The following is a 24,257-nucleotide window of genomic DNA, read 5'->3' as shown; positions in this document are numbered from 1 at the left end:
TTATAAACTAATACACGACAAAGTAGGCTTATGGCATTCTAATTAGACAATGGCAGTATCATTTTCACAGGATCACATAAAAATCTTTACTTGAAAGTGTTCAGTTTAAAGAAATTAAAATAATAAGTTTGACACGAGCTCACAAATTAGTCGATACTATAGCTAATTTCTTTCTAGAGTCTAGACCCTTTCAAGTAAAGATTTTTATACATATAAACCTGTGAGGATGATACAGACCTACTGCCACTGGCCCAATTGAAATGCCATAAGCCTACTTTGTCGTATCAGTTTACAAATTGCGAAAAACCAAATTAAATTTGAATTTCGCGTGCAGACCCGTCTCATACACCTTATGGAGACTGTGTTTTTTTTTTAACTTCTTTGTACCAAACTAATATGCGGCGATGGGTTGGATGGGTTCATGAGTATAATGTTATATAGAAAGTACCTATACTGAGGAACCTAAAAGGACTAATTTAATGCCGGTTTTTTTAACCCCCGACCCAAAAAGTTTGACGTGTATATCTGTGTATCTGTCTGTGACATCGTAGCTCCTAAACTAATGAACCGATTTTAAATTAGTTTTTTTTGTTTGAAAGGAGGCTTGATCGAGAGTATTTCCAAGAAAATCGGTTCAGCCGTTTGAAAGTTATCAACTTTTTTCTAGTTACTGTAACCTTCACTTGTCGGGGGTGTTATAAATTTTTAATTTACACTTGTTTAAGTGAAATGACATACACATTTACGAAAACAAAAATTCGAACGCAGCGGACTCTTTCAAGTTACTGAGCATCTGTTAGTATAATTTATAAAGTGTTCCAAGCGTAATCAAGATCGACTTAATCGGAGAAGAAAACAGCGAATTACGTCACAGTTAACAAACCGTCGTAAAACTCGATAAACATGCAATCAATTATATCTTTTCAGCAATTAATTTCTTATGTCCAGTATAAATTTCGATCCACCATGACACCTCCTTCGAAAGGAGGTGTCATGTTGTAGAGATAGTTATATCCTGCAAAGTTTTTACTAGCGAATAGAACTTTTTGACCGGGTTCCTCCTTTACCTTTCTACTCAGACTTGGACGCGTTTGGAACCCTCGTAGCTTTAAGGTGCCCACGAACTTGAACTGAACTGCAGCTGAACTGCGCGTCGCGTCAGCGCCCCGCACGATATTCTCTCCAGCCGCGACGCGCGTACGTCACTGCCGCGCGGCGCGGCTGGAGAGAATATCGACGCGCAGTTTAGTTTAGTTCAAGTGCGTGGGCACCTTTAGTTTGAAGTTAACGTAATCAATTATCACTACATCATAGTTTGACAATCAAAAGTGTATAATAGTACCAAATTTAAATAAATGACTTTGACTTTGACTGTCGCACCACAAGGCATCGTCAAGATCTGGACTCGTACGTAGTCAAAATTCCACAGACACCTTCTCCTCGTTTCTAATTTGAACCGCTAGGACCTAGGTTATGGAACTCATTTTAGGTAGAGAGTGGGCCAGTGATTGATTGAGAGTTGAGATACAGATCACTGAGATGGTGATGACTGTGATGCCTTTATAATGCCTGATGCATCTCTATCCATACTAATATTATAAATGCGAAAGTGTGTCTGTCTCTCTGTTTGCTACCTTTTCACGGCGCAGTTTAACCGATTCTGACAAAATCTGGTACAGGGTTAGCTTATATCTCGGGGACGGACATAGGCTATTTTTTATCCCGGAAAATCAACAAGTTCCCACGGGATTCCCAAAAACCCATCCGCTTAACCGATTTGTATGAAAGGTACCGAGGTAGCTTGCGTCCCTATAATTGACATAGGCAGCAAAAACCTAAATCCACGCGGTCAAAGTCGCGGGCATCCTCTAGTGGTAAATAACTCAATGGTTCGACGCATTGTTGACGTCACACAAACGTTCTAGTATTTTGTGATTTTTGTCGACGTTTTTACAACATATTTCTTTTATAATGTGACACACGGACTCCGTGTTAAGGGGAATGGCTACTTATTAAATTGGAAAGTGTTTGAACAGAATTTATGCGCGTTTAGATTTATGACGGATAATTTTATGGTGTTAATAAATAAATAGGCGTTAAATAGTGTTGTCCACAATTTATAATCGAAATACCGGGGTGTTTAGAAAGCAATAATTCGAATATCTTGTTAGTTAATAAAGATAAGCCACTATTATTAAAACTTTAATATTATATTTAGAAAAACGGACTTTGCCTTAACTTTGCACTTGCATTGCATTAAATAGATATATTAAACTAGATGATAATCATCGAAATGTTTAGGATATTTGTATCTCGTAAACCGTAATACGTAGAGAGTTGAAATTATGATAGAATGTGTATTTTTATTGTTGTTATAACAACAAATAATATAAAAGAAGAAAAAAAAAGAATTAAAAAGTCTTTCTTTCTTTCTTTCTTTCTTTCTTACGTATTTCTTTCACGATGTTACAGAACCCTTCATGGTGAGCCCGACTTGCATTAGACCTATTTTCATTTTTAACTATCTTTTGGTACCTACTTTGTGAAGAACCACGCCCTTAAGTAAAATTTTGCAATATCCAAGTATTATTTTGTCAAAGATTAGGTACGTAGATCAATCAGATGATTAAAATACTTAAGACATAATTTAATTTAAAAGAATATTTTCAGTTACATGTGATATTTAGAAACATATGACATTCATTTATCTACTTCCTTTGTAATAATCTGACAAATTTTGTATGGACCATTCCATCTAAAAATGTTTACATTCAAAATGATATTTCTGTGAAAATAATGAACCCCCAACCCAAAAATAGGGGTGTTATAAGTTTGACGTGTGTATCTGTATATCTTTGTATCTGTGTATCTGCCTGTGGCATCGTAGCTCCTAAACTAATGAACCGATTTTAATTTAGTTTCTTTTGTTTGAAAGGTGGCTTGATCGAGTGTTCTTAGCTATAATCCAAAAAAATCGGTTCAGCCGTTTTAAAGTTATCAGCTCTTTTCTAGTTACTGTAACCTTCACTTGTCGGGGGTGTTATAAATTTTTAATTTACGCTTGTTTTTATAGGTGTCACCGACAGTCCTCTGTGCAGGGCCTGCATGGAGGTCGATGAAACACCGACTCATGTGCTCCTGGAGTACACGGGCGTGGCAGAACAGCGAGAGCGTCATCTGGGATCCCCAACCTCACTCCATGAAGCCCTCGGCAACCTGGGCGGTCTACTCGGCTTCTGGAGCGAGCTTGGATGGCTGGAGTGAAGACTTCGGCGGGGAGGGGCAATTCACGCACAACAGACGGAAACGTTTCAGTGCGGAAACCAGCCCAGAGAGAAGAAAGAAAGAAAAAGAAGAATAATTGTTTTTCAACAATTGATTAGAATCTATGGCCCTTTTATAAGAATTCAAGCGCTCTCTACCTATAAGATTATTAAGATAAAATAAATGGTTTGGAATAAAAATACTATAATACTAACAATACCTAACCTGTTGGCTCCTTAAGTGTGCATCATGCCTAATAATATTCCTAAAATATTTCATTTATTTTTTGCAAGTAGAGTCACCAGCCAAATAAACGCACAACAGACAATAAAAATCAAATTTTACTCATTTTCACGACCCATTTAACCGGGTGTTAATTTCGCACGTCTGAATCGGGCAGTTTTATTTTCCAAAAATAACTGAGACTAAAGAAAAAGATAGACAGAGCCTTAGATAATAATGCGTGTTTACTGTTCATGACAGTGAGGCTAGTTTGGCAGAGTTTGGGCTTGGAGTGTTCACGCTGCCAGGTACAGTCACCAATAAAGCCAGTACAAGCGACTATGGGCGGGTGCAAATCTAGCTTTGTTGCTATCAATCGATAGGTATATTTGTTGCTATATATCGATTTGCAGGTATTCTGCAAATTGTATTTATTTTGTAGTTACTATTATTTATAATGTGAATGATAATAATATGAATTAAATGCCTGGACAGTGACATAAACTACTTTTCACTTCCTAAAATCAAAGAGTTCCCACGGGATTTATAAAGTCTAATATGAAAGTTTTGGACATCAGTTAGTATCATATAAAGATAGATTTTCATCAACGCTAGCGTCGAGTTACTTTGCATATTGTTACCTTAAATCTAAATCTGTGATAAGGTACGAGGCTGGCGGTGGCGTACTCCTTTTTAAGCCGAGTTTATTGCTGATTCTTCTCGGTAGGAACGGCATTCCAAACCAGTAGTAAATTTAGTAAGTAAATAGTTTAGTAAGTAGACGATTCAAAAGCACTTGTAAAAGTTTACTTGAATAAAATATATTCCATTCTATTCAATTCTATTTTAAGCCCCCAAATAAATTTTGAAAAAAAAAAAACAGTGTTGGTGACCATCTACTCCTTTTCTTTAGTCTGAGACGAAAATATGACCTTCCCGTCCACACACGGGTATAATATCTCGATTATGACAACAACAGTTTATGTTTTTTATGCTTCTTTCAACAAAGTGTGTTGGTATGTAAAATGAGAAATTATGATTTGATAGGTCATGAAAATTTTAAATTAGGTGTGCCTCAAAATAGCTTTTACAAAAATATTCAGAGGGCGATAATTGGGTGCAGTATTTTTATTGTAAAGAAGAAAGACACGAAAATATTTTAATACACATTATGAACCACGGTTTTCCCAAGATTTAAAGATTGTATTTCAAAGTAGCTTCCTACCTATAGGTAGCAATATTTTTAGGGACTCATCATATAGGTACCGATAGACATTCACGGCTGTTCTTCTAGAGACTCTCTGGTTTAAGGACTATTTTAACTATAATATATTTCTGGTAGGTATGTTTTACTAATAAGGAAATTATTTACAACCGTGTATCCATCCATCCATACTTCCATACTTAATATTATAAATGCGAAAGTGTGTCTGTCTGTCTGCTACATTTTCACAGCCCAACAGTTTAACCGATTTTGATGGGTACAGAGTTAGCTTACATCCCGGGAAAGAACATAGGCGACTTTTTATCCTGGAAAGTCAAAGAGTTCCCACGGAAGTCTAAAAGCTCATCCGTTCAACCAATTTACATGAAAGGTGCCGAGGTAGCTTGCATCCCGGAAATTGACATAGACAATTTGTTATTCCTGAAAATCAAACAGTTCCCACGGGATCTTTAAAAACCTAAATCCTCGCGGACGAAGTCGGAGGCATCAGCTAGTAATCCATATAACACGCTCAAGCGAAAAACAATATCGGCTCCCACAAATTGGGGGTCCCATCAATAACCCTCCCGCCGCCAAATTGTGCAGGGACGTCAGGCCTGACGCAATTATTACCCCGATCCATCATCAGAACTGACGTGTGACGCAACTAAATAATTTACGGGTTAAACATTTAATTCTATAGACAGAGGCAGACTGTATAGTTTGCAATCTAAATAAAAGGGCCTGAGAGGTTATAAAACGCGTATTAGGTAATTTAGGTCTAAGTGATCCTTGATCCATCTAGGGACCCCAAAGTCTCCCAAAGACGGTTTTTCGAACTATGTGCTCTGCCTATTGCCACTTCAGCTTCACTACCCGTTGAGCTATGTCGGTTATTCTAGTTCTCTTAAGGATCTCGCCATTTTTTTTAAATAAAATAGCAAGCACACGAGCAGGCGGGTCACCTGCTGTTAAGTGATTACCGCCGCCCATGAATATTTGCAGCATCAGAGGTGCCGCGGATGCGTTGCCGGCTTTTCAGGAATTTATTGATCCGCCCCTTGAATAACCCAAACTTTGTAATCACGTAGAGAAAATCCAAGCATAGATCTCTCCAATAACTAGTATAATGTTAAAATCTGAACGTATTAGCTACTATCTTAAACGAATCCTAAAAGCAATAAACGCGTACCGGCTATAATCCAACACTATGAAGCCCAACGAAAAACAAATTATCCCCCAAGTTACAATGGGCTTTTCCTCAATAAAGGCCCGAACAAACCCCCTAGCGTCGGATCGGGTAATCTCTATTGAGTACGACACCAATCCGTCAAGAGATGGCGCTACAATGGGGGATTAGCGATGTTATTACGCCGCCTTTGTGAGAGTTCGTGCTATGATCGGGGGATATTAGGGATTATGACGCGAGTGGCAACTCCCCCTTTCTTTGCGGTTCTGTTGTCGGTAGGTGCGAAAATATTGTGAATTTAAAATTGGAATTCGAATTCCAATTTTAAATTAAATCTACGATAAGTAGGTAGGGCGTGGTTTGAAATGGTAGGTATAGAAAAATAACTAAGGATGTTGAGATAAAATTATATAAATATTTTTTTTGGTACCACAGCAGTACTGCCTCTTAACTGCCACATCTCTTCCAAGTTAGCCCGCCATCATCTTAGACTGCATCATCACTTACCATTAGGTGTGAGCAGTCAATGGAATAAAATGGAAATAGATTATGTTATATATTGGTAGGAATCTTCAAGGTTGTCAACACTGCTTACAATGAAATCAAAAACAACACTTTATAATAATAAAAAACCTTTATTAACACGACACTTTATAACATTTTATGATTACTTAAAGCCATTTAAATACAAATTATGAGAACACTTAAATTTTATTATAATACATACTTATTTATTGCTATTTTTATATAAATTCTTGACTAAGTAACGTAGGCTATATATCGAACGAGAAACATAATGCTAATATCATAAACAATATGAGGAGGAAATTCTAAATTGGGTCTCGCATGAGATCAAAGAATTTAAACTGTGATGTCGCGTCGACGGAAAATTGGAATTTATTATCAACGGAAACAAAAAATAAAATGTACAATAAATCCTATTAAAAACCCGCCTCTTGGTAGTATCATAGGAGAAAGTAAAGGTGATCGCACACCACAAGATATGAGACGACCCGTAAGATGCGTCATAGCCGAAAAAAATATATAAGTAAACGTGCTTAAGGAGCATGAGACGGGACTGCCCGCGAAATTCAAATTTTAATTTGCTTTTTAGCAATTTGTAAACTAATACGACGACTATAAAATTCTCACAAATTAGTCGATACTAGAGCTAATTAAAATAAGCTAAATACTAGACCCATTCAAGTAAAGATTTTTGCATAAACCTGTGAGGATGATACTGCCACTGTCGCAAGTAAAATGCCATAAGCCTACGTTGTCGTATTAATTTACAAATTGCGAAAAACCAAATTAAATTTGAATTTCACGGGCAGACCCGTCGCTTTCACCTTAAAAGAAACACGGAAGCAATTTTGCTTGCACGCTCGGAAAAACAATGTATAATGCAATAAATGATTTTAACTTTGACTTAATACGAGTTTGCACATCTCTCTAGCTTTTATTCTGGCTTTAGACGACTGCGGCTCATGAGGCTTTTCAGCCTTTTTCTTGCAAATCTTGCGAGACACCTCAAGGCGTTATAGGAGTATACGATCACTTTAAAACTTCTCTCGGTATGCTCTTGGTATTTTCGCAGGAGAAATTCCAATAAAACTATAAAATTATCACAGATACTGTACTGTCTGGAACTAACCAGACTGGAATGAATAAAACTTTTTTATTTACATTAATTCATTTTATTATCAAGTACAATAAAATCTTTGTGTCCATATAACGCGGCGCAATGCAGTTTGATACTTAGGTGAGTCCTGAAATAAGATCATTTTCTTGCATTATATTTTGATAGCTAGGCTATCAATTTCATATTAACTCTTATTAAATGAAAAAACTTGTTTTGTATTTTTTAATAAATCCATAAATATATTAAAATAAATTATTAATTAATTATTTTAATTGAATACCAACAGGCAATAATTTATAACATATCAACAAAGGAAAAAGTTTTCATAAACTAAGAAAAAAGCTTTCACTAGGTATCGTAAAATTCCCATTACAATTTTATAGACTTATAAAATGAAGCAATTACCATATTTTAATATTAGGCATAGTATCATAACCATATAAACTACAAAATGATACACATTAAATTAATTGGACATGTTTAATTTGAACGGCTGTCGAACCAGAAATATTCTAAAATGGTACTTATTTTTACGAATAATGTTGAAAAGCTTACTTAGAGAACTGAAACGAAAGATGTAGTTAGATATGAGTGCCAACTAAGTAAAATAGTGGTAATAGTATTATTTTGACCTTTAAAATAAGAAATTTTAATGTATAGAGTATAGTAGCACTAAACTGCACTAAAAAAGTAATTTTATAGAGTGAAATATGTAAAGGTATAAATGAAACAATTCAAGTATCAAGAGTACTGCGATCTTTCTATCCAGAATTATGAATTATGGCCGTGGCCTGCTCCCATACGCCACGTATAAAATTATTTCCAGTATCTAAACTATTTATAATATTATAATAATTTTCCGCCCCAATTATTCGACTGCTGACACGTTTTATTAGTTCAATATACAGGGTGGAAACGCTAAGTGGACGTATGCAGGCTATTCTTTTTTCGGCTAGCATAAAAGAAATTTAAAAGTTGAAAAAATCTTTAGCTTCTAGACCCAGAAGATTTAGCTGGTGTCACTTATTTTTAAATTTACAGACTAGCTCTTGGTTGCAATCAGCCTGCTAGCAAGTGATAATGCAGCCTAAGATGGAGAGCGCTTGCCTAGAAGTTGCCTATTCACTCTCGACTTGAAGATACCCATATTAAAAGAGGAATGAAAAACTGATGCCGGAAGAGGGTTAGTTCCTCTTTTTATGGTATATCAAGGGAACTCTTAGATTATCTGGGATAAAACGTATATATCCGTATTCGTAGCAAGCTATCTCGAGCGAAATAGATGTTGCCCACGGCTTCGTTCACGTGTTATAAAGTTTTTTTAAATCCCGTGGGTTTTTGATTTTATGGGGCAACAAGTAGCCTATGCCCCAACCGCGACATGCAATGAGCTGAGTCCCTATGAAAAAGGACCCCGGATAGATTTGAAACTAGTCGGACATACATGAATTAAATAAGTGAGTATTAGCCATGATGCCTATCTCTGTAACTTTCATCAAAATCGGTTAAACGTATGGGCCATGTAAATCTGGCAGATAGACAGACAAACAGAATTGCATTTACAATAATATATTTGTATAGGCATAGATAACCACCTGCACACAATCTTCTACACCCTGTATACGATTGTTATGTTTACAATGCGATAAATAATTTTTAGAACATTCGAGGAGTGACATTATTATAAACAACGTTTTAGATGTACCCTTTAATTATATAAGTTATGTAATTAAATGCATACATGTGTCAGATACTTGTTTATACAAATCAGGATTATCGAGATTTATTAGCTTAGTCTTTTCAACCTGGTATGTTCCCGATGCACTAGCAGCCCAAGAATAACCATTACGATAGCGGTTTCTCGCGATTTTTCGGTTTGACGATGCAAAAACAACGAGAAACACTGTGCTTGGGCTACAGGGTTTCCTTGTCTTCTAAATATTTTCTTCAGTTTACTTTTCTTTAAAATATGGCCTTGGTCTTTTAAACTGCCTACCCTTGAGACCTTTAGTTTTTACTTTATTGAATGGTTAAAAATCTGTTCTTACTGAAGAAGTAAAGAATAGATAGAGTTAGTACCGAATTTATTACTGGTTTTAAAAGCTTTTTATCAGTTTGTTTGGATAGTCGTGTTTTGACTTGTAATATTTTATTTCATAAATAAGTATCAAGCCAAATTTTTTTCTTTTTTTGAGTGCAATAAAGTCTTCTATCTATTTATCTATCTGTTATATTAAATTCTGTGGTTTGGGTTTGACAAGCATTTAAAAACCTGCAGAAAGAGCCGATTGGTGGGAAGTGGACAGCATAGGCAGGTGTTGCGGCTTTGAATATTGGAGTCGGAGATTCTCTTGGGGCCAAGTGCGTCCTACAGCCTAAATAAGATGGATATGATTAGATGGATGAAATGGATATATGTATAGCTATTTGCTAGTACTCTACCATATTCATGGTATTCTGATTGTAATGGAGAACAGTTCAATTTTAATTTGGATTATTTCTACCAACCTCTAATTAGCAATCATCAATATGAATGTAGGAGCAAACTCTGTTCCTAAGTCTAATCTACTGTCACGAGCGAGCTAAGCTGGTCTCTTAGTATGAGATTTTACTTCTGACCCAACGATAATGTAATTCGAGATCGAAACATAATAACGTCACAGTTAAATGGACCTACAATGCATAGGTATTAGGATTTTAAATGAAAATGCTATTATCGTAAAGATGCAAGAGGTTATTAATTATTTATAAAAAGACACAAGTTTCCGTCCTACCGACAAAAGGCTTCCATGATGGGATTGACAGCCATAGACCGATGATTAGAGTATAGATTGCAGTACCTATTCCATAGACTAATAAAATAAGCATTGTCTATTAAGATAACTGTTAAATATAGGTACATATCAATAGGCACATTTTGACGACGGATTCTTCATGTTAAATTGTTCCAAGTGTCAACTGTCATGGCAAAAGTACGGTTTACTTAGATAGAGGACCTTAGATTAAGGAAAAAAAATCAGCACTACTTATTTCACAATGTTTCCATTCCAAGAGCGCTGGCTGTAAATGTATAGACGAGCTTGAGCTTTAAAACAAGGTTATTAAGGTCCATTTTACTATAACGCTGAAGTGTTTCGACGCTCGAATTCTATCAACGTTGGTGATATGTCAAAATCTCATACTAAGCTCTACACGAGCTTGAGCTTTTTAAAACATGGTGTTTAATGTTCGTTTTACTTTAACGCTGAAGTGTTTCGACGCTCGAATTCTATCAACGTTGGTCAAATCTCGTACTAAGCACACGGTCAGAACTCGTTTCGCTCCCGACACAATAATGATAATCCTGGTCGTAAAAAGTTGCCGACAGTCGCGCAACTTTGATTAGATCGCCGGCCAGTGGCAAGCTGGATTATACGACAAATGATTAGGTCGGTGATTTTGTTATATATTATGCTGTGCTGGTAACTTTTGTATTAATTTTTATGCTTATGATGATGATAACCTGAATTCTTATAGTATTATTTTTTCCTGTTATGTACGGGAGGATTAATTCAAATTCAAATTCAAATTGAATTGAATAAAAATAATTTGAATTTGAATTTGAATTTGAATTTGAATTAATGATTGGCACAGTACCCTCCCGTATGTTTGTTTGTCGGTTTGTTTGTTTTTTTTATTCACTATAGGCAAGCGCTTGACCACAATCACGCCTGATGGAAAGTGATGATGTGGTCTAAGATGGGACGCGTTTACCTAGAAGTATCTAGTTTGTGCATCGGTTCTCTCGTAGTTGTGCAACTCCTACTTAGTTTCATATCATTGATAAACAGCGTTTCGAGTGTCATAGTATTGGCGTCACTCAGAAAAGCAGGTATTATTTAAATATTTTTATCGAATTATTGGAATGTCCTCTCAAACCAACACAAAAAACATCAGGTTCAATGTGTAGAGGTTATCCGAGAGTTTTAATCTAAAAAAAACTAATGCCAAAATAAATAATTTAATTAGAGCGTGATTGCTATCACAACATCTAATTATCCAGTTCACAATACAAAAACCGAAAATATGCGATATCGCCCCGAATCTCGGAAGGAGACTCAACTAAAACCTTCGAAACACCCGTATTTATGCAAGTTCAATCTTGTTGGCCTCCTAGCAACAGATTGTATGACATCGAATGAGCCAAATATCGATTTTATCAAACTACCTGCATTAGATAAATTAATAATTTTATATTATTATTGACAATTCAAATCAATTTTTAAAAGTAACCTTACAGTTCGGCCGTCCTGAATTTAACACGTCCTCGTGTTTCTAATCAATCTTGTCATGTCAGTCGCGGGCTTCCCTGCCCTAAGTCAAATCCAAATCATGGGCTATCCTGCCCTCCGTCAAATCATTAAAACCTATCCATGAACTGCCGAACTATCAGTTTTAATATCAAATCAATAATAAATCCAAACGACTAACCTCTCATTCGATGTACACGAAATCTGAATTACTTACTGCAAGTTACTTTCCACTTCACAAAAGACTAAATTCTTTAAAAATAAACTAAAAATTTTAATCACCAAATCAAACTCAATAAAAATTTTAATCAAATGTGGGTTGTTTACAAAAAGATACCAAAGCGAAATTAAGGCAACGTGAGACACGTCCCGCTTCTGAATTATTGGCGTCACTCAGAAAAGCAGGTATTATTTAAATATTTTTATCGAATTATTGGAATGTCCTCTCAAACCAACACAAAAAACATCAGGTTCAATGTGTAGAGGTTATCCGAGAGTTTTAATCTAAAAAAAACTAATGCCAAAATAAATAATTTAATTAGAGCGTGATTGCTATCACAACATCTAATTATCCAGTTCACAATACAAAAACCGAAAATATGCGATATCGCCCCGAATCTCGGAAGGAGACTCAACTAAAACCTTCGAAACACCCGTATTTATGCAAGTTCAATCTTGTTGGCCTCCTAGCAACAGATTGTATGACATCGAATGAGCCAAATATCGATTTTATCAAACTACCTGCATTAGATAAATTAATAATTTTATATTATTATTGACAATTCAAATCAATTTTTAAAAGTAACCTTACAATAGTGTGGTCATAGGCTGGACAGATATCAGCATCGATGGATATCACAAACAATATAAAGAAAAACAAAAAATCAGCAGTCATTGCGAGTTCGCAAGACAAATGCAGAAGAATTAAGTACAGGGGTTTTATATGGGGTTTTTAAATTAATTGTAGTAAGTATTAAAAATTAAATTTTATAATTTGTAAATTGGAACTACCTATTGATATTAATTTAGGTTTAACATTTATAATCGCTCAGCGCACTTAAAGAAATTTTCACTTCAATAAACTTAGTTATGTGTAGAACAAGCTTGATATATATAAAAGATCTGATGTGTAGTGCTGAAAATATGTACAGTACCTAATTAAAATTAGTTCTATCTGTAAAGTCCGTCTGTGTTGTTAGTTTTGAGAGCATTATCTTGTTGTCACTTTAATAACCACAAATAAACTCCTTAGTTTCATACCTAAATATACCTAAAAGATAAAATAAACCAATAAACTAAAGAGTAAAAACTAATAACTATGAATAAAGTAAAAGATCTATAACAAAAACAAACTAAATCCCTTGAGATTTAGCACCTTTAGAACATCAAAAAAGAAGTCTACGAAATTCAAATTAGCATCAACCCTCTGTCTCTAGAGGCCATTTAAATTCATAAATAACCCTTCAGGAGAAATATGAGGCAAAAAAGGCCCCAACAATTAACAAATCGGTGCCGTTTTAGGGTTAATTTTAACCGTTTCCTACGGTTTTGAGAGGAGTTTTTTAGTTTAAAATTTACAGTCGTAACCTGAAACGTTTTTGAAACAATAAATAGTGAGTGACAAATAAAGTAAGAGGGAAGGTGTTGCAGCTACTGTAAAGGTGTTTCACACTGATCGGTTGAAACCGGTTTTGCCAATTGCCAAGAAGTATAAGTACATACCTATATTGTGTAGAAAAAGAGGTAATATCCTAGTGATTAAGACATCGGCCTCCTACTCGGGAGTCCGGGGTTCGATTCTGGGCATGCACCTCTAACTTTTCGGAGTTATGTGCGTTTTAAGCTATTTAATATCCCTTACTTTAAAGGTGAAGGAAAACATAACAAAAAAATGGTATGCGTGAGAGTTCTCCATAATATTTTCAAAGGAATGTGAAATATTATGCTAATTTGTATTTTATTATGCGGATTATGGCCTAAAGCCTTCTCTTCTATAAAATCAAAGTTCGCTTCTGTCTTAGGCTGCATAGATAGATTACTTTGGCTTGGACGACAGGTTAGAGCTAACTTGCTATCGAATGAAAAAATCTGTTCCGTATGAAATAAGACAGATACCACTAGTGCTGCCATACATTTGGTCCACTTTACAGAAATAAAACCGCGCGGTTTTATTATTTTCATGTGACGCTCCCTTTAACCCGTCATCCAAACTAACGTTTTTTACAATCCTAACATCTGTTTGTTATTCCATCTATTTCGGTACATCCGAGGACCAAATCCTTTCCCCTGTCATTGTGGTTCAATTAAGAAGTCACATTTCGTTTTAATGGCGGTAGTTATATTTCAATCGCACGCAGTATTTTTATGCGAAGTTTTTTTGGTTTATTTCCCTAATTGTGTTATTTATGGACGGTGTGTTTATAGCTTTATTTGGTTACATCCGTATGATATAATATTGCGAGGGCATATTGCATCGATGGCTTAATTTTATTGAACAGGATTTTTTTAACACCTTTTTGATAAAAGGCGCCAAATATTTCAGAGCTTTCCTTTTTTTTTTTGCTGCGGTTTTTTTATTCAGATATAAGTTTGCCCTTGACTGCAATCTCTCCTGGTGATAAGTGATTTCTACTCGGCATCGTACCGGAACGCTCGTCATGCTTTGATTAGATTAGAAGCGTCCTTTTTCCCTACTCCGCCGGCAGAATTGTATTTTCCATTCCATTCCATCAGCCTGTTTGCGTCCACTGCTGGACATAGGCCTTTCCAAGAGCGCGTCACCATACACGGTCCTCCGCCTTCCTCATCCACCCGCTCCCCACCACCTTCTTCAGGTCATCGGTCCAGCGAGCTGGGTCGTCCCACACTGCGCTTACCGGTACGCGGCCTCCACTCCAGAACACGTCTGCCCTATCGGCCATCGATTTTACGACAGACATGACCTGCCCATTGCCACTTCGGCTTGCTAATCCTTTGAGCTATGACGGTTTATCGTACGTTCCGGATTTTATCCCTGAGAGTGATACCCAACATATATTATGGAGCATAGCGCGCACAGTGGCTTTTGGTTTGTGTACAAGGCCAATTACTGTCAGTGTATTTACCTACTTATTAGAAATCTGTGGACAGATTAGCATTATGTTACTAAGCAATAAACATTAGCTACTAATTTTAATACTTACAGTTCACGTAACCAGAAACTATAAGTGATACCCAACATATATTATGGAGCATAGCGCGCACAGTGGCTTTTGGTTTGTGTACAAGGCCAATTACTGTCAGTGTATTTACCTACTTATTAGAAATCTGTGGACAGATTAGCATTATGTTACTAAGCAATAAACATTAGCTACTAATTTTAATACTTACAGTTCACGTAACCAGAAACTATAATATTCCTCCTTTGTAGGAGCAGGAAGTAATATTACTTAGGAATTCATCGGGAGTGATATTCTAATATCTGGGAGTCGACCTACTTCCCGCAGATTACCCGCCTTTGCGATCGAAGTGCAAACTTTTCTTCCCTATTCATATACCGGTATGGCTGGAAAGCTGGATTAAAGTTTTGCAATTCTGTGGAAGATATTATTATATTCTTATAGATCTAGATTCTTAAACAGGGTTAAATAAAAATATCAGAAAGCTCTCGGTACGTAATTGTTATCATTTAAACTAACAACTTTTGTTCTACGATTTTTCAATATTTCGTATTACTTAATTTTATTTCATACCAAAAACTGAATAAATTATGTTAGTCCGGTAAAATGCATGGAAAGCTCAGTAAGTTAAGTTTTAGGTAAATATTTAGGTATTTAAGTTTTTATTAGTTTTAGTATTTTTATTTCATCTGTTTCCATCCTATGTACTGTCTGTGTTTGCGCCTAGCTTATAGTCCCAAATAAAAGTATATTCCACCAGTTCGAAGTCCCTCAGCGTGTTATGGAGCGGGCGTGGTAGGTGTCTTTTTAGGGGGAAGAGTTCCGTACGATATCACACTAATATTATAAAGGCGAAAGTTTGTATGTGTGTGTGTGTGTGTATGTTTGTTACTCCTTCACGCAAAAACTGCTGGACAGATTTGGCTGAAATTTGGAATGGAGATAGATAATATCCTGGATTAGCACATAGGCTACTTTTTATCCCGGAAAATCAAAGAGTTCCCACGGGATTTCGAAAAACCTAAATCCACGCGGGCGAAGTCGCGGGCATCGGCTAGTGCATAATAAATGAAAAAAAATTAATAGTTACCTATTAGGTGTTATAGAGGAATAGAAATACAGAAATAAATACATAGTAAGTTTCAACTCTCTACCTATTACGGTTCATGAGATACAGCACGCTGACAGATAGACGGACGAACAGACGGACGGGCAGTGGAGGCTTAGTACCTAGTAGGGTTCCGTTAGCACCTGTCACGTACGGAACTCTAAAACCAATTCAATTAATACCCTCATAGGTTCAAAAGTAAAGAGCAAAGCGTTGTTATTGTCATTTCATATTTTGTGACAGCGAACAAGACGTTTTAATAAGTAAGATTTCAAACCACAAGGTTCTATTTTAATAAGACGTTATCGGTCGTAGAACTTTGTAACAGAGGTGTAGAAATGCCCGATTTAGATACGACGACAGTCGAGTGACAAGTGATATTAATGTGGAACTGTGAATGGTATTATTATTATATTTCTCTGTCTAACGCTCCGGCTACACGCTCTGTCTTGCCTGCGCCGTTAAAACTTCTTAGACAAGACCGAGAACTGCGCTGTCTAATCTTTAGTAGCTTTTAGAACTGCGCAGCATACCGTCTTGCTATCCACCACACGAATTTAACTGCGCTGATAAGCTCTCAAGTAAGACGGAGCGTTTAGCTGGAGCTTAAGTCAAAAGTTCTTAATCTCCTTTCAAACCCCTATTTTACCTACAACTCCTACAAGATTTTTAAAAATTCAACCCCTAAGGGTTTATGAGGATGTCTACGTCATAATACGAGTAACTACCTGCATGCCAATTTCAGCCCGATCTGTCCAGTAATTTGAACATTTATAGACCCATTCTCAATTTAAAAAACCTATGTACCTACCTACCTATTTTAACAAAGTCAGTTTTTAGTCAAATGTTACAAGCCCTAGAAGGAGTGTAGGGCACTTATGCGCGCGAGACCCCCGCGGCGAGCGCATCAGATCCTACTAACGAGGCCCAACAATGTCTCTATTAGCCTGTTCTGCGGTTTCAGATTAGAACTGCGATCTCCGTGGAGTCGAATTATACTCATTTTATTTGACGTTATTATTAGTATAGCAAGGTGCTTAAGGTGCTTGAATGGCGACCTTGCACCGGAAAGCGCAGTGTTGGAAGACCCCCTCACTAGGTGGTCATACAACATCAAATGAGTCGTAGGGGGCCGTTGGATTCAGGCGGCGCAAGACCGTGGCGTGTGAAAGTCCTTACAAGAGACCTATGCCCAGCTGTGGACGTGTTTCGGTTTGAAAATGATGATGATGATGATGATCATTAGATTCCCTTTAGATACTTATTTTGACTTAGTTTTTAGTCAAATGTTACAAGCCCTAGAAGGAGTGTAGGGCACTTATAGATGCGCGCGAGACCCCCGCGGCGAGCGCATCAGATCCTACTAACGAGGCCCAACAATGTCTCTATTAGCCTGTTCTGCGGTTTCAGATTAGAACTGCGATCTCCGTGGAGTCGAATTATACTTATTTTATTTTATGGTCTTATTTTTCATTAAAATGCTAGATTGAATCTCGGGTTGAAATTTATAGAGCGAACTTTGACTTTGCTTAAACTTAAATTTCAGTTAAAACCGGACAAATATGCCAGCGGTATAACGCTGTCACGTTTTAACAGTGTCGGGCCGAAACACATAACGCAAACTGCTTATTTTTGCGGCGCCGCAACGCCAAAATCGGCAGTTGCGTTGCCGCGTTGCGGCGTCGCGAAACAGGGCATTATGGTAGGGCAACCATTTTCTCGTGATTTTTGAGTGTGGATAGACGTCTCTCTGCGATGGATCGTAATAAACTTATTGCTTATTTGTTATTAAGAAGACATTATTCTATCTTAAAAATACGGCAAAGAAGATACTGGATACATCCATTAAGTAAGGGTATGAATCCAAATGGCGAGTTCTTTTCTAAAAAATACGAAGCATTAAAGATAGACGAAAAAAAATTTGTTGCCTACTTTAGAATGAGTATATCATCATTTGAAGAGCTATTAAGCGAGTTATCAAAATATATACAGAAGAAAAAAAATAAAGGAAGAAAACCAGTTACTGCTTTGGAAATGCTGGGCTTAACTTTAAGGTAAAACAAATAGGTTTCTTATTTTTTTTTATTGATGTTTATGGCACTCGGAATCAAATGTTTAGTTTTATTTGTACCCCTGGCTTTATACACCTGTGGTACTAGCGGGGTGTCGATAAAAATTTTGCATCACTAGTGTTCATGGTTTGGGGGTACCTAGTGGTACAAAGCCAGGTTCAAATGAAACAAGACAGAATCAAATTAAGCTTTTTGCATTATACAATTTTCTTACTTTAAGAATACTTTAATAGGCCTTAAAAAATGTAATGATCAATTTAAGAAAAATCAAACTCCTCATCTTGTGAAACATAGGAAGTAGCTGACGTTTCGTCCAGTAAAAATGGTGAATTTATTGGACGTTGTTGGTTTGATGATGAGGTAGTCCTCTGTTCAGTAATCGAACTTCCAGGAGTAGAAGTGTGGTAGCCACTCTGAACCGTATTATCGTATCTCATAGTTGAATATCCTTGATTGTAACCCTGATGCTGATATTCTTGATTATAGCCGTGATGTGTATTTTGATGAATTGAAGGTTGAAGAATGTCGGTTAATATTTGAAGCACCCGACTTTGAAATATCAATGTTTGATTCTCATTTAACGATTGTAGAGATGGTAAAATCCCCTTGAAAAAATGCAAATGTCTATTCTCCGGTGTTTTTAATATTGCCAATAAATCTTCTTCAATATCATCCTTATCATCTGCCTTTCGTTTTCGTGGTTGACTTTTATAACGAGGCAATGCCGTTATTTCATTCTCAATATCTCCTTCCGCTACGCATAAACTGGAATCAGTTGCATTTTGTGAAACCTTTTTCAAAAACTGTAATTGTTTATTCAAGTGATATTCTTTAATTTTTGCAGCTCCAGCTCCTGATCGATTGGCATCTTTTAGTTTTTTTTGATATTTAGCAAAATTATCTTTTATGGCCTTCCACTTCTTGACTAAATCATTACCTGCAACAAAAAACTTCACAAGTGAAAAATAGTAATAAAGACTAAAATTCCCTAGATTCCATTTATACTACATATAAAATTTGATATAACTTTCATAAGTACTTTCGGTCCATCCAATTTCATATAAATGGCTGGCCGCCGAAAAAGAATAATTTTCTGCTTTTTCTTGACTTAGGCAAGTTAAAAACTGATTGACTTTGCCTAGAACAACCATAATGTAAAATATTTATTGAGTACTTCTTTGAAAAACTACCTGTCTATCTTTGAAAATCTATTCCTTTAGCAACACTATTACCTGCGCGGTTTGAGTTTGATTATACCTACATTTGTATTATTTTATTATTTGCCTACTAATTATTATTTCATTTTAGATTTCTAGCAACCGGCAGTGACTTTAAAACCATGCATACGAATTACTTCCGAGGAGCAAGTACAATAGCAAAAATTGTAAGGACAGTTTGTCGCGCCATATGGAAACATCTATCAAGTCAAAATATACCTCCTATAACAAAACAGGTTCTAGAAGATGTCGCTATTGAGTTTGACAAGAAAGCAAATTTTCCTAACTGCATAGGAGCTCTTGATGGTAAACATGTCCGTATTACATGTCCTGCGCACAGTGGATCACTGTTTTACAATTATAAGGGCTATAATTCAATAGTTTTATTAGCTCTTGTAGATTCTAGATATAGATTCATTTTTGTCGATATAGGAGCGTATGGCAAGGAAAGTGACTCCACCGTTTTCCAGAACTCTAAACTTTATGATTTGATTATGACACGCAAATTACCTATTCCTGTACCAAAGCCTTTACCAGGTTCTCAAAATGAAACTCCATTTGTTTTTGTAGGAGATGAAGCATTCTCAATTTCGAATAACGTCATGCGCCCTTACTCAGGAAAACATTTGTCGGTACAACAAAGAGTTTACAATTATCGACTGAGTCGTGCCCGAAGATATGTCGAGTGCGCTTTTGGCATCCTAGCCAATAAATGGCGCATATTTCATCGATCTATGAATGTGCAATACGAATTTGCGACAGACATTATCAAGGCATGTTGTGTAATGCACAACTTTGTTTTGAATCGAGATGGAGTACAAGCGACCGATGACATTATCTTTGATGATTCTGATCTGCAAATGTTGCATTTGCCCACAGCAAATGAAAATAATTTAAGCCCACATCTAATACGGAATGATTTTTGTAATTACTTTTCCAGTGATGTTGGCGCCCTAAGTTGGCAATTAAACAAAATATGAATGTTCGTATACCTACTCAGTTCAAAATACAAATAATACCTTAATACATTTGATTCAAACTATTTAACATGTTGTGAACAAACATAAAAAAAGCATATATACGGTCGAACTGAGTAACCTCTTCCTTTTTTGAAGTCGGTTAAAAATGTGTATTTTATTTCTTTTCTTTCATTATTAATTATTTCACTGTTAAAATTTTCAATAAATGTGATTTACTTTTGTAAGATGTTTTATTTCTTATCTATGTACTTTTGAATAGTTTTGAATCAAGTGTCCACTCTACGACTATAAATGTTACTCTATGCACAAGAAACGTTTGAAGTGCAACCATTAAAATTATAGCTATCTCTTTCAATTGCGTTTTATTTCATATCTTTTGGTTTGCTAATCAGTAAAACTTGCAAATGTGTGCAGTTTTGGATTGCTGGGAGGTAATGATTTAAACACAGGAACAGATTTAAAACGTAAATTACTATGAACGTAACTTATCTTTAGTTTAAAATATCATTGCCTAAGACTATATGTTACTACTTACCCAGTTTTGATTTTTCGGTTGAGTTTTTTTCCTTGTAATCAACATAAACGATCTCACAAATGCTTTTCCATGCTTCTTGTTTTATAAATTTGTCTTTATAGGTTTCGTCACTAGTATCCCACAAACAACGGTGTTCCTGAACCGAAGATATAAACAGATCGACGTCAACGTCAGACATTTTAATTTTAAAACTGCTTCTCGGTTGACACGTGTTGTTTGCAAGAGTGTTAGAAACAAACTGCATCCTTGTCAACAAGTATGACGTCATAACGCTGGAATTCACGTCGTGCGTTGCGGCGCCGCACCGCTATAGCGCACTGCCGATTTCAGCGGCGCGGCGCCGCAACGCGCTTATGTGTTTCGGCCCTAATTAAGTCTGAGGAAAGTCAAAATGCGCTGTTTAGATCTCAGCCTCAGAGCAATGTCTAAACCACCTGGGTAATTCTAAGATCTAGACGTAATCTAAACATTCAAATTGGAGACAATCTAATTCACAAGAAGTTACAAACGACCTCTATGTTATAGCCTGGTGGTTAAGACGTCCGTGTCCTATTCGAGAGGTCAAAGGTTCGATCCCGGGCGCGTATCTACTTCTAACGTAGTTTAAGCAATTAAATGACACTAGCTTTAAAAGTAAAGGAAAACATCGTAAGGAAACTTGCATGCCTGAGAGTTCTCCATAATTTTTTCAAAGGTGTGTGAAGTCAGATTGCATCTGGCCCGCGTGTTTGACTAGGTATGGCCAAACTCTTCAGTAGTGAGCTGGCAGCTACCTTGGGTAAAGAATTAGTTTGACCATCCAAAGGGGTAATGCTGCCAGCATCTTGGGTACAATGCCTCGCTGCGGTGGTCTCGATGAGGTTTTAGATTTAATTTAGTTCATTTTAGTTTTTAATTTAATTTTTATTTTTAATTTGTTTTTAGTTTTAATTATATGTAAGTTTATTTTATAAAAAAACTATTATGTTGATGTCAATTACAATAAAATTAATTACATAATATTTTTTTAACCAAAATAGGTATTTTCTAGGACCCTGAAATAAAAGTATCAGGGGGTTTTCTGAAAAAAAAAATACATTTTTAGCGACTCTACGCCCCGCTCGGTTCCGATCGTGGACCGTTCTTACACTATGCAAATAAAGTTAGTAGCAAAAACAAAGCGAAGCGCGGTAATTACACCCGGTGGAAAATTAACTGACATCGATACGGGGGACATGCTCCCGAACGTGGTAATGAGGCAGATACCATGGCCGACTGCACGCCGGTACTTAGCAAATAGGTATAGGTATCTAGGTATTAAAAAAGGGTTTAGGTATGAAAAGAATACCCGGCTGAGTTTGTTGTGGGCTCTTCTCAGACTTGGGCGCGGTTGGAACCCTCGTAGCTTTAGTTTTAAGTTAACGTCATTAATTTATCACCACTAGACATCATTGTTTGAAATCAGAAAGTGTACAGTAGTACCCAATTTGAATACATAACTTTGACTTTGAATTAGAATGTCAGCTGTTACGTTAAGCTCGAACTATGGATAGATCACAGGATTTATCAACAAACTAAGAAAAGTTGGGGTCCCAGGGTGCGAACTCATACCGGAAAGTGCAGCCTTGGAAGACCTCTGAACTAGGTGGGTATACGACATCAAACGAGATGCAGGCAGCCGCTCTGGATTGAGAACTCTGCCCCACTTTGGTTTTTTTAGGGTTCCGCACCTCAAAAGGTAAAACGGAACCCTTATAGGATCACTTTGTTGTCTGTCTGTCCGTCGTGTCTGTCAAGAAACCTGTAGGGTACTTCCCGTTGACCTAGAATCATGAAATTTGGTAGGTAGGTAGGTCTTATAGCACAAGTACAGGAATAAATCTGAAAACTGCGAATTTGGTTACATCATTTTAAAAAAATTATAATGTGTTTCAATTTTCAAAATAAGATAACTATTCCAAGTGGGGTATCATATGAAAAGGCTTTACCTGTACATTCTAAAACAGATTTTTATTTATTTTATGTATAATAGTTTTTGATTTATCGTGCAAAATGTTGAAAAAAATACCTCAGTACGGAACCCTCAGTGCGCGAGTTTGACTCGCACTTGGCCGGTTTTTTTTAATTATAGCCAGTGGCATTCGGGATGATGTAAGGACTCTAAGGATACCCCTACATCAAAATACAAAAAAAAGATGTTATGGTGGAATAAAGAAGCTACTACATGAACCTTTAAAACATAACACTCCTTTTTTGGGGAGTCGTGTAAAAATAAAAGCAGTTTCTATACCACCCCATTTGAGTGCGATCTATTTTGGTGAGCAATTTGTAAAATAAAGAAACGTGATCTTTTGCATGCGAGGGTTAACTTCGAGCGCCACATAAATTCACTAGGAAAGGGTTGTAAATTCCTGAACCCTCTTCCTAAACGTAGTGATCTATTGCGACTTTTTAATCTTGACCCCCTTACCCCTTCTTTTTATTTAGGAAATAGGGCAGAATAAGTGAAAATGCAGAAAAAGTGGCGACGAGAGGTCAATTTGTACTGGTATTTTTTATAATGCTACAAAGAAAATTCAGTCACTAGGTACTCACTAAATGGTTTATTTTTAACCCCCGACCCAAAAAGAGGGGTGTTATAAGTTTGACGTGTGTATCTGTGTATCTGTGTGTCTGTGTATCTGTGTATCTGTGTATCTGTCTGTGGCATCGTAGCGCCTAAACGAATGAACCGATTTTAATTTACTTTTTTTTGTTTGAAAGGTGGCTTGATCGAGAGTGTTCTTAGCTATAATCCAAAAAAATTGGTTCAGCCGTTTAAAAGTTATCAGCTATTTTCTAGTTTTCTTGTAGAAAAGAAGGTTAGATAACCCTTAGGTTCATAATATTCAAGTGTCAATTGACAAATGTCAAGCTGTCAAGATGGACGTTGCCTAGATATACATAATTATTTATTTGAAAATGATTTGTCGGGGGTGTTAAAAATTTTTAATTTACACTTGTTAAAATATGAATGTTGCTGTTTTATATTACGACAATGGTGGAAAAGGTAATGTTACATTTTATACTGTAAGTAATCCCCGACCCAAAAAGAGGGGTGTTATAAGTATGACGTGTGTATCTGTGTATGTGTGTATCTGTGTAGATGTGGATCTGCTGTGGCATCGTAGCTCCTAAACTAATGAACCGATTTTAATTTAGTTTTTTTGTTTGAAAGGTGGCTTGATAGAGAGTGTTCTTACCATAATCCAAGAAAATCGGTTCAGCCCTTTGAAAGTTATCAGCTTTTTTCTAGTTACTGTAACTTTCACTTGTCGGGGGTATTTATTATAAATTTTTAATTTACACTTGTTTGCCTTAGTATCTTATTTGGTCTTTTTTGTTGAAAAGAAGGAACT

The 24,257-nt window shown here is 36.3% G+C and overlaps 2 protein-coding genes and 1 long non-coding RNA gene across 4 annotated transcripts; 2 read left to right on the top strand and 1 right to left on the bottom strand.

The window, feature by feature from the left end:
- The first annotated feature begins 207 nt into the window (after positions 1-207).
- Positions 208-15,609, top strand: LOC123876239. The gene is made up of 3 exons (XR_006798289.1): positions 208-361; positions 3,354-3,363; positions 15,596-15,609. It is a non-coding gene; the product is annotated as an uncharacterized LOC123876239 (long non-coding RNA).
- Positions 15,610-17,668: 2,059 nt separating this feature from the next.
- LOC123876204 (protein ALP1-like) lies at positions 17,669-20,569 on the top strand. Of its 2 annotated transcripts, XM_045922378.1 has the most exons (3): positions 17,669-18,130; positions 19,457-19,671; positions 19,936-20,569. In XM_045922378.1, exons 1-3 carry the CDS (start codon positions 17,832-17,834, stop codon positions 20,343-20,345), a joined length of 924 nt encoding a protein of 307 aa, XP_045778334.1. In that variant the 5' UTR covers positions 17,669-17,831; the 3' UTR covers positions 20,346-20,569. The 2 variants fall into 2 exon arrangements, with proteins under 2 accessions (XP_045778334.1, XP_045778333.1); XM_045922377.1 differs by having other exon boundaries at positions 19,457-20,569.
- On the bottom strand, positions 18,327-21,218 carry LOC123876205. The gene is made up of 2 exons (XM_045922379.1): positions 20,881-21,218; positions 18,327-19,085 (listed from the first exon to the last, which is right to left on the bottom strand). The coding sequence occupies exons 1-2, from the start codon at positions 21,146-21,148 to the stop codon at positions 18,406-18,408; spliced, it is 948 nt and encodes a 315-aa protein (XP_045778335.1). The 5' UTR covers positions 21,149-21,218; the 3' UTR covers positions 18,327-18,405.
- Positions 21,219-24,257: the final 3,039 nt, after the last annotated feature.

Source organism: Maniola jurtina, chromosome 21 (genome assembly GCF_905333055.1).
Source record: "Maniola jurtina chromosome 21, ilManJurt1.1, whole genome shotgun sequence".
NCBI lineage: Eukaryota > Metazoa > Arthropoda > Insecta > Lepidoptera > Nymphalidae > Maniola > Maniola jurtina.
The sequence above is the reverse complement of the archived record's forward strand: the minus strand, read 5'-3'. Positions and strand labels throughout refer to the sequence as shown.

Coding starts and splice junctions, on each gene's coding strand:
- LOC123876204 (XM_045922377.1), top strand. CDS start 17,832: ATGGATCGTAATAAACTTATTGCTTATTTGTTATTAAGAAGACATTAT. Junction 18,131..19,456: donor ATGCTGGGCTTAACTTTAAG/GTAAAACAAATA, acceptor ATTTCATTTTAG/ATTTCTAGCAACCGGCAGTG.
- LOC123876205 (XM_045922379.1), bottom strand. CDS start 21,148: ATGACGTCATACTTGTTGACAAGGATGCAGTTTGTTTCTAACACTCTT. Junction 19,086..20,880: donor AACCGAAAAATCAAAACTGG/GTAAGTAGTAAC, acceptor TTTTTGTTGCAG/GTAATGATTTAGTCAAGAAG.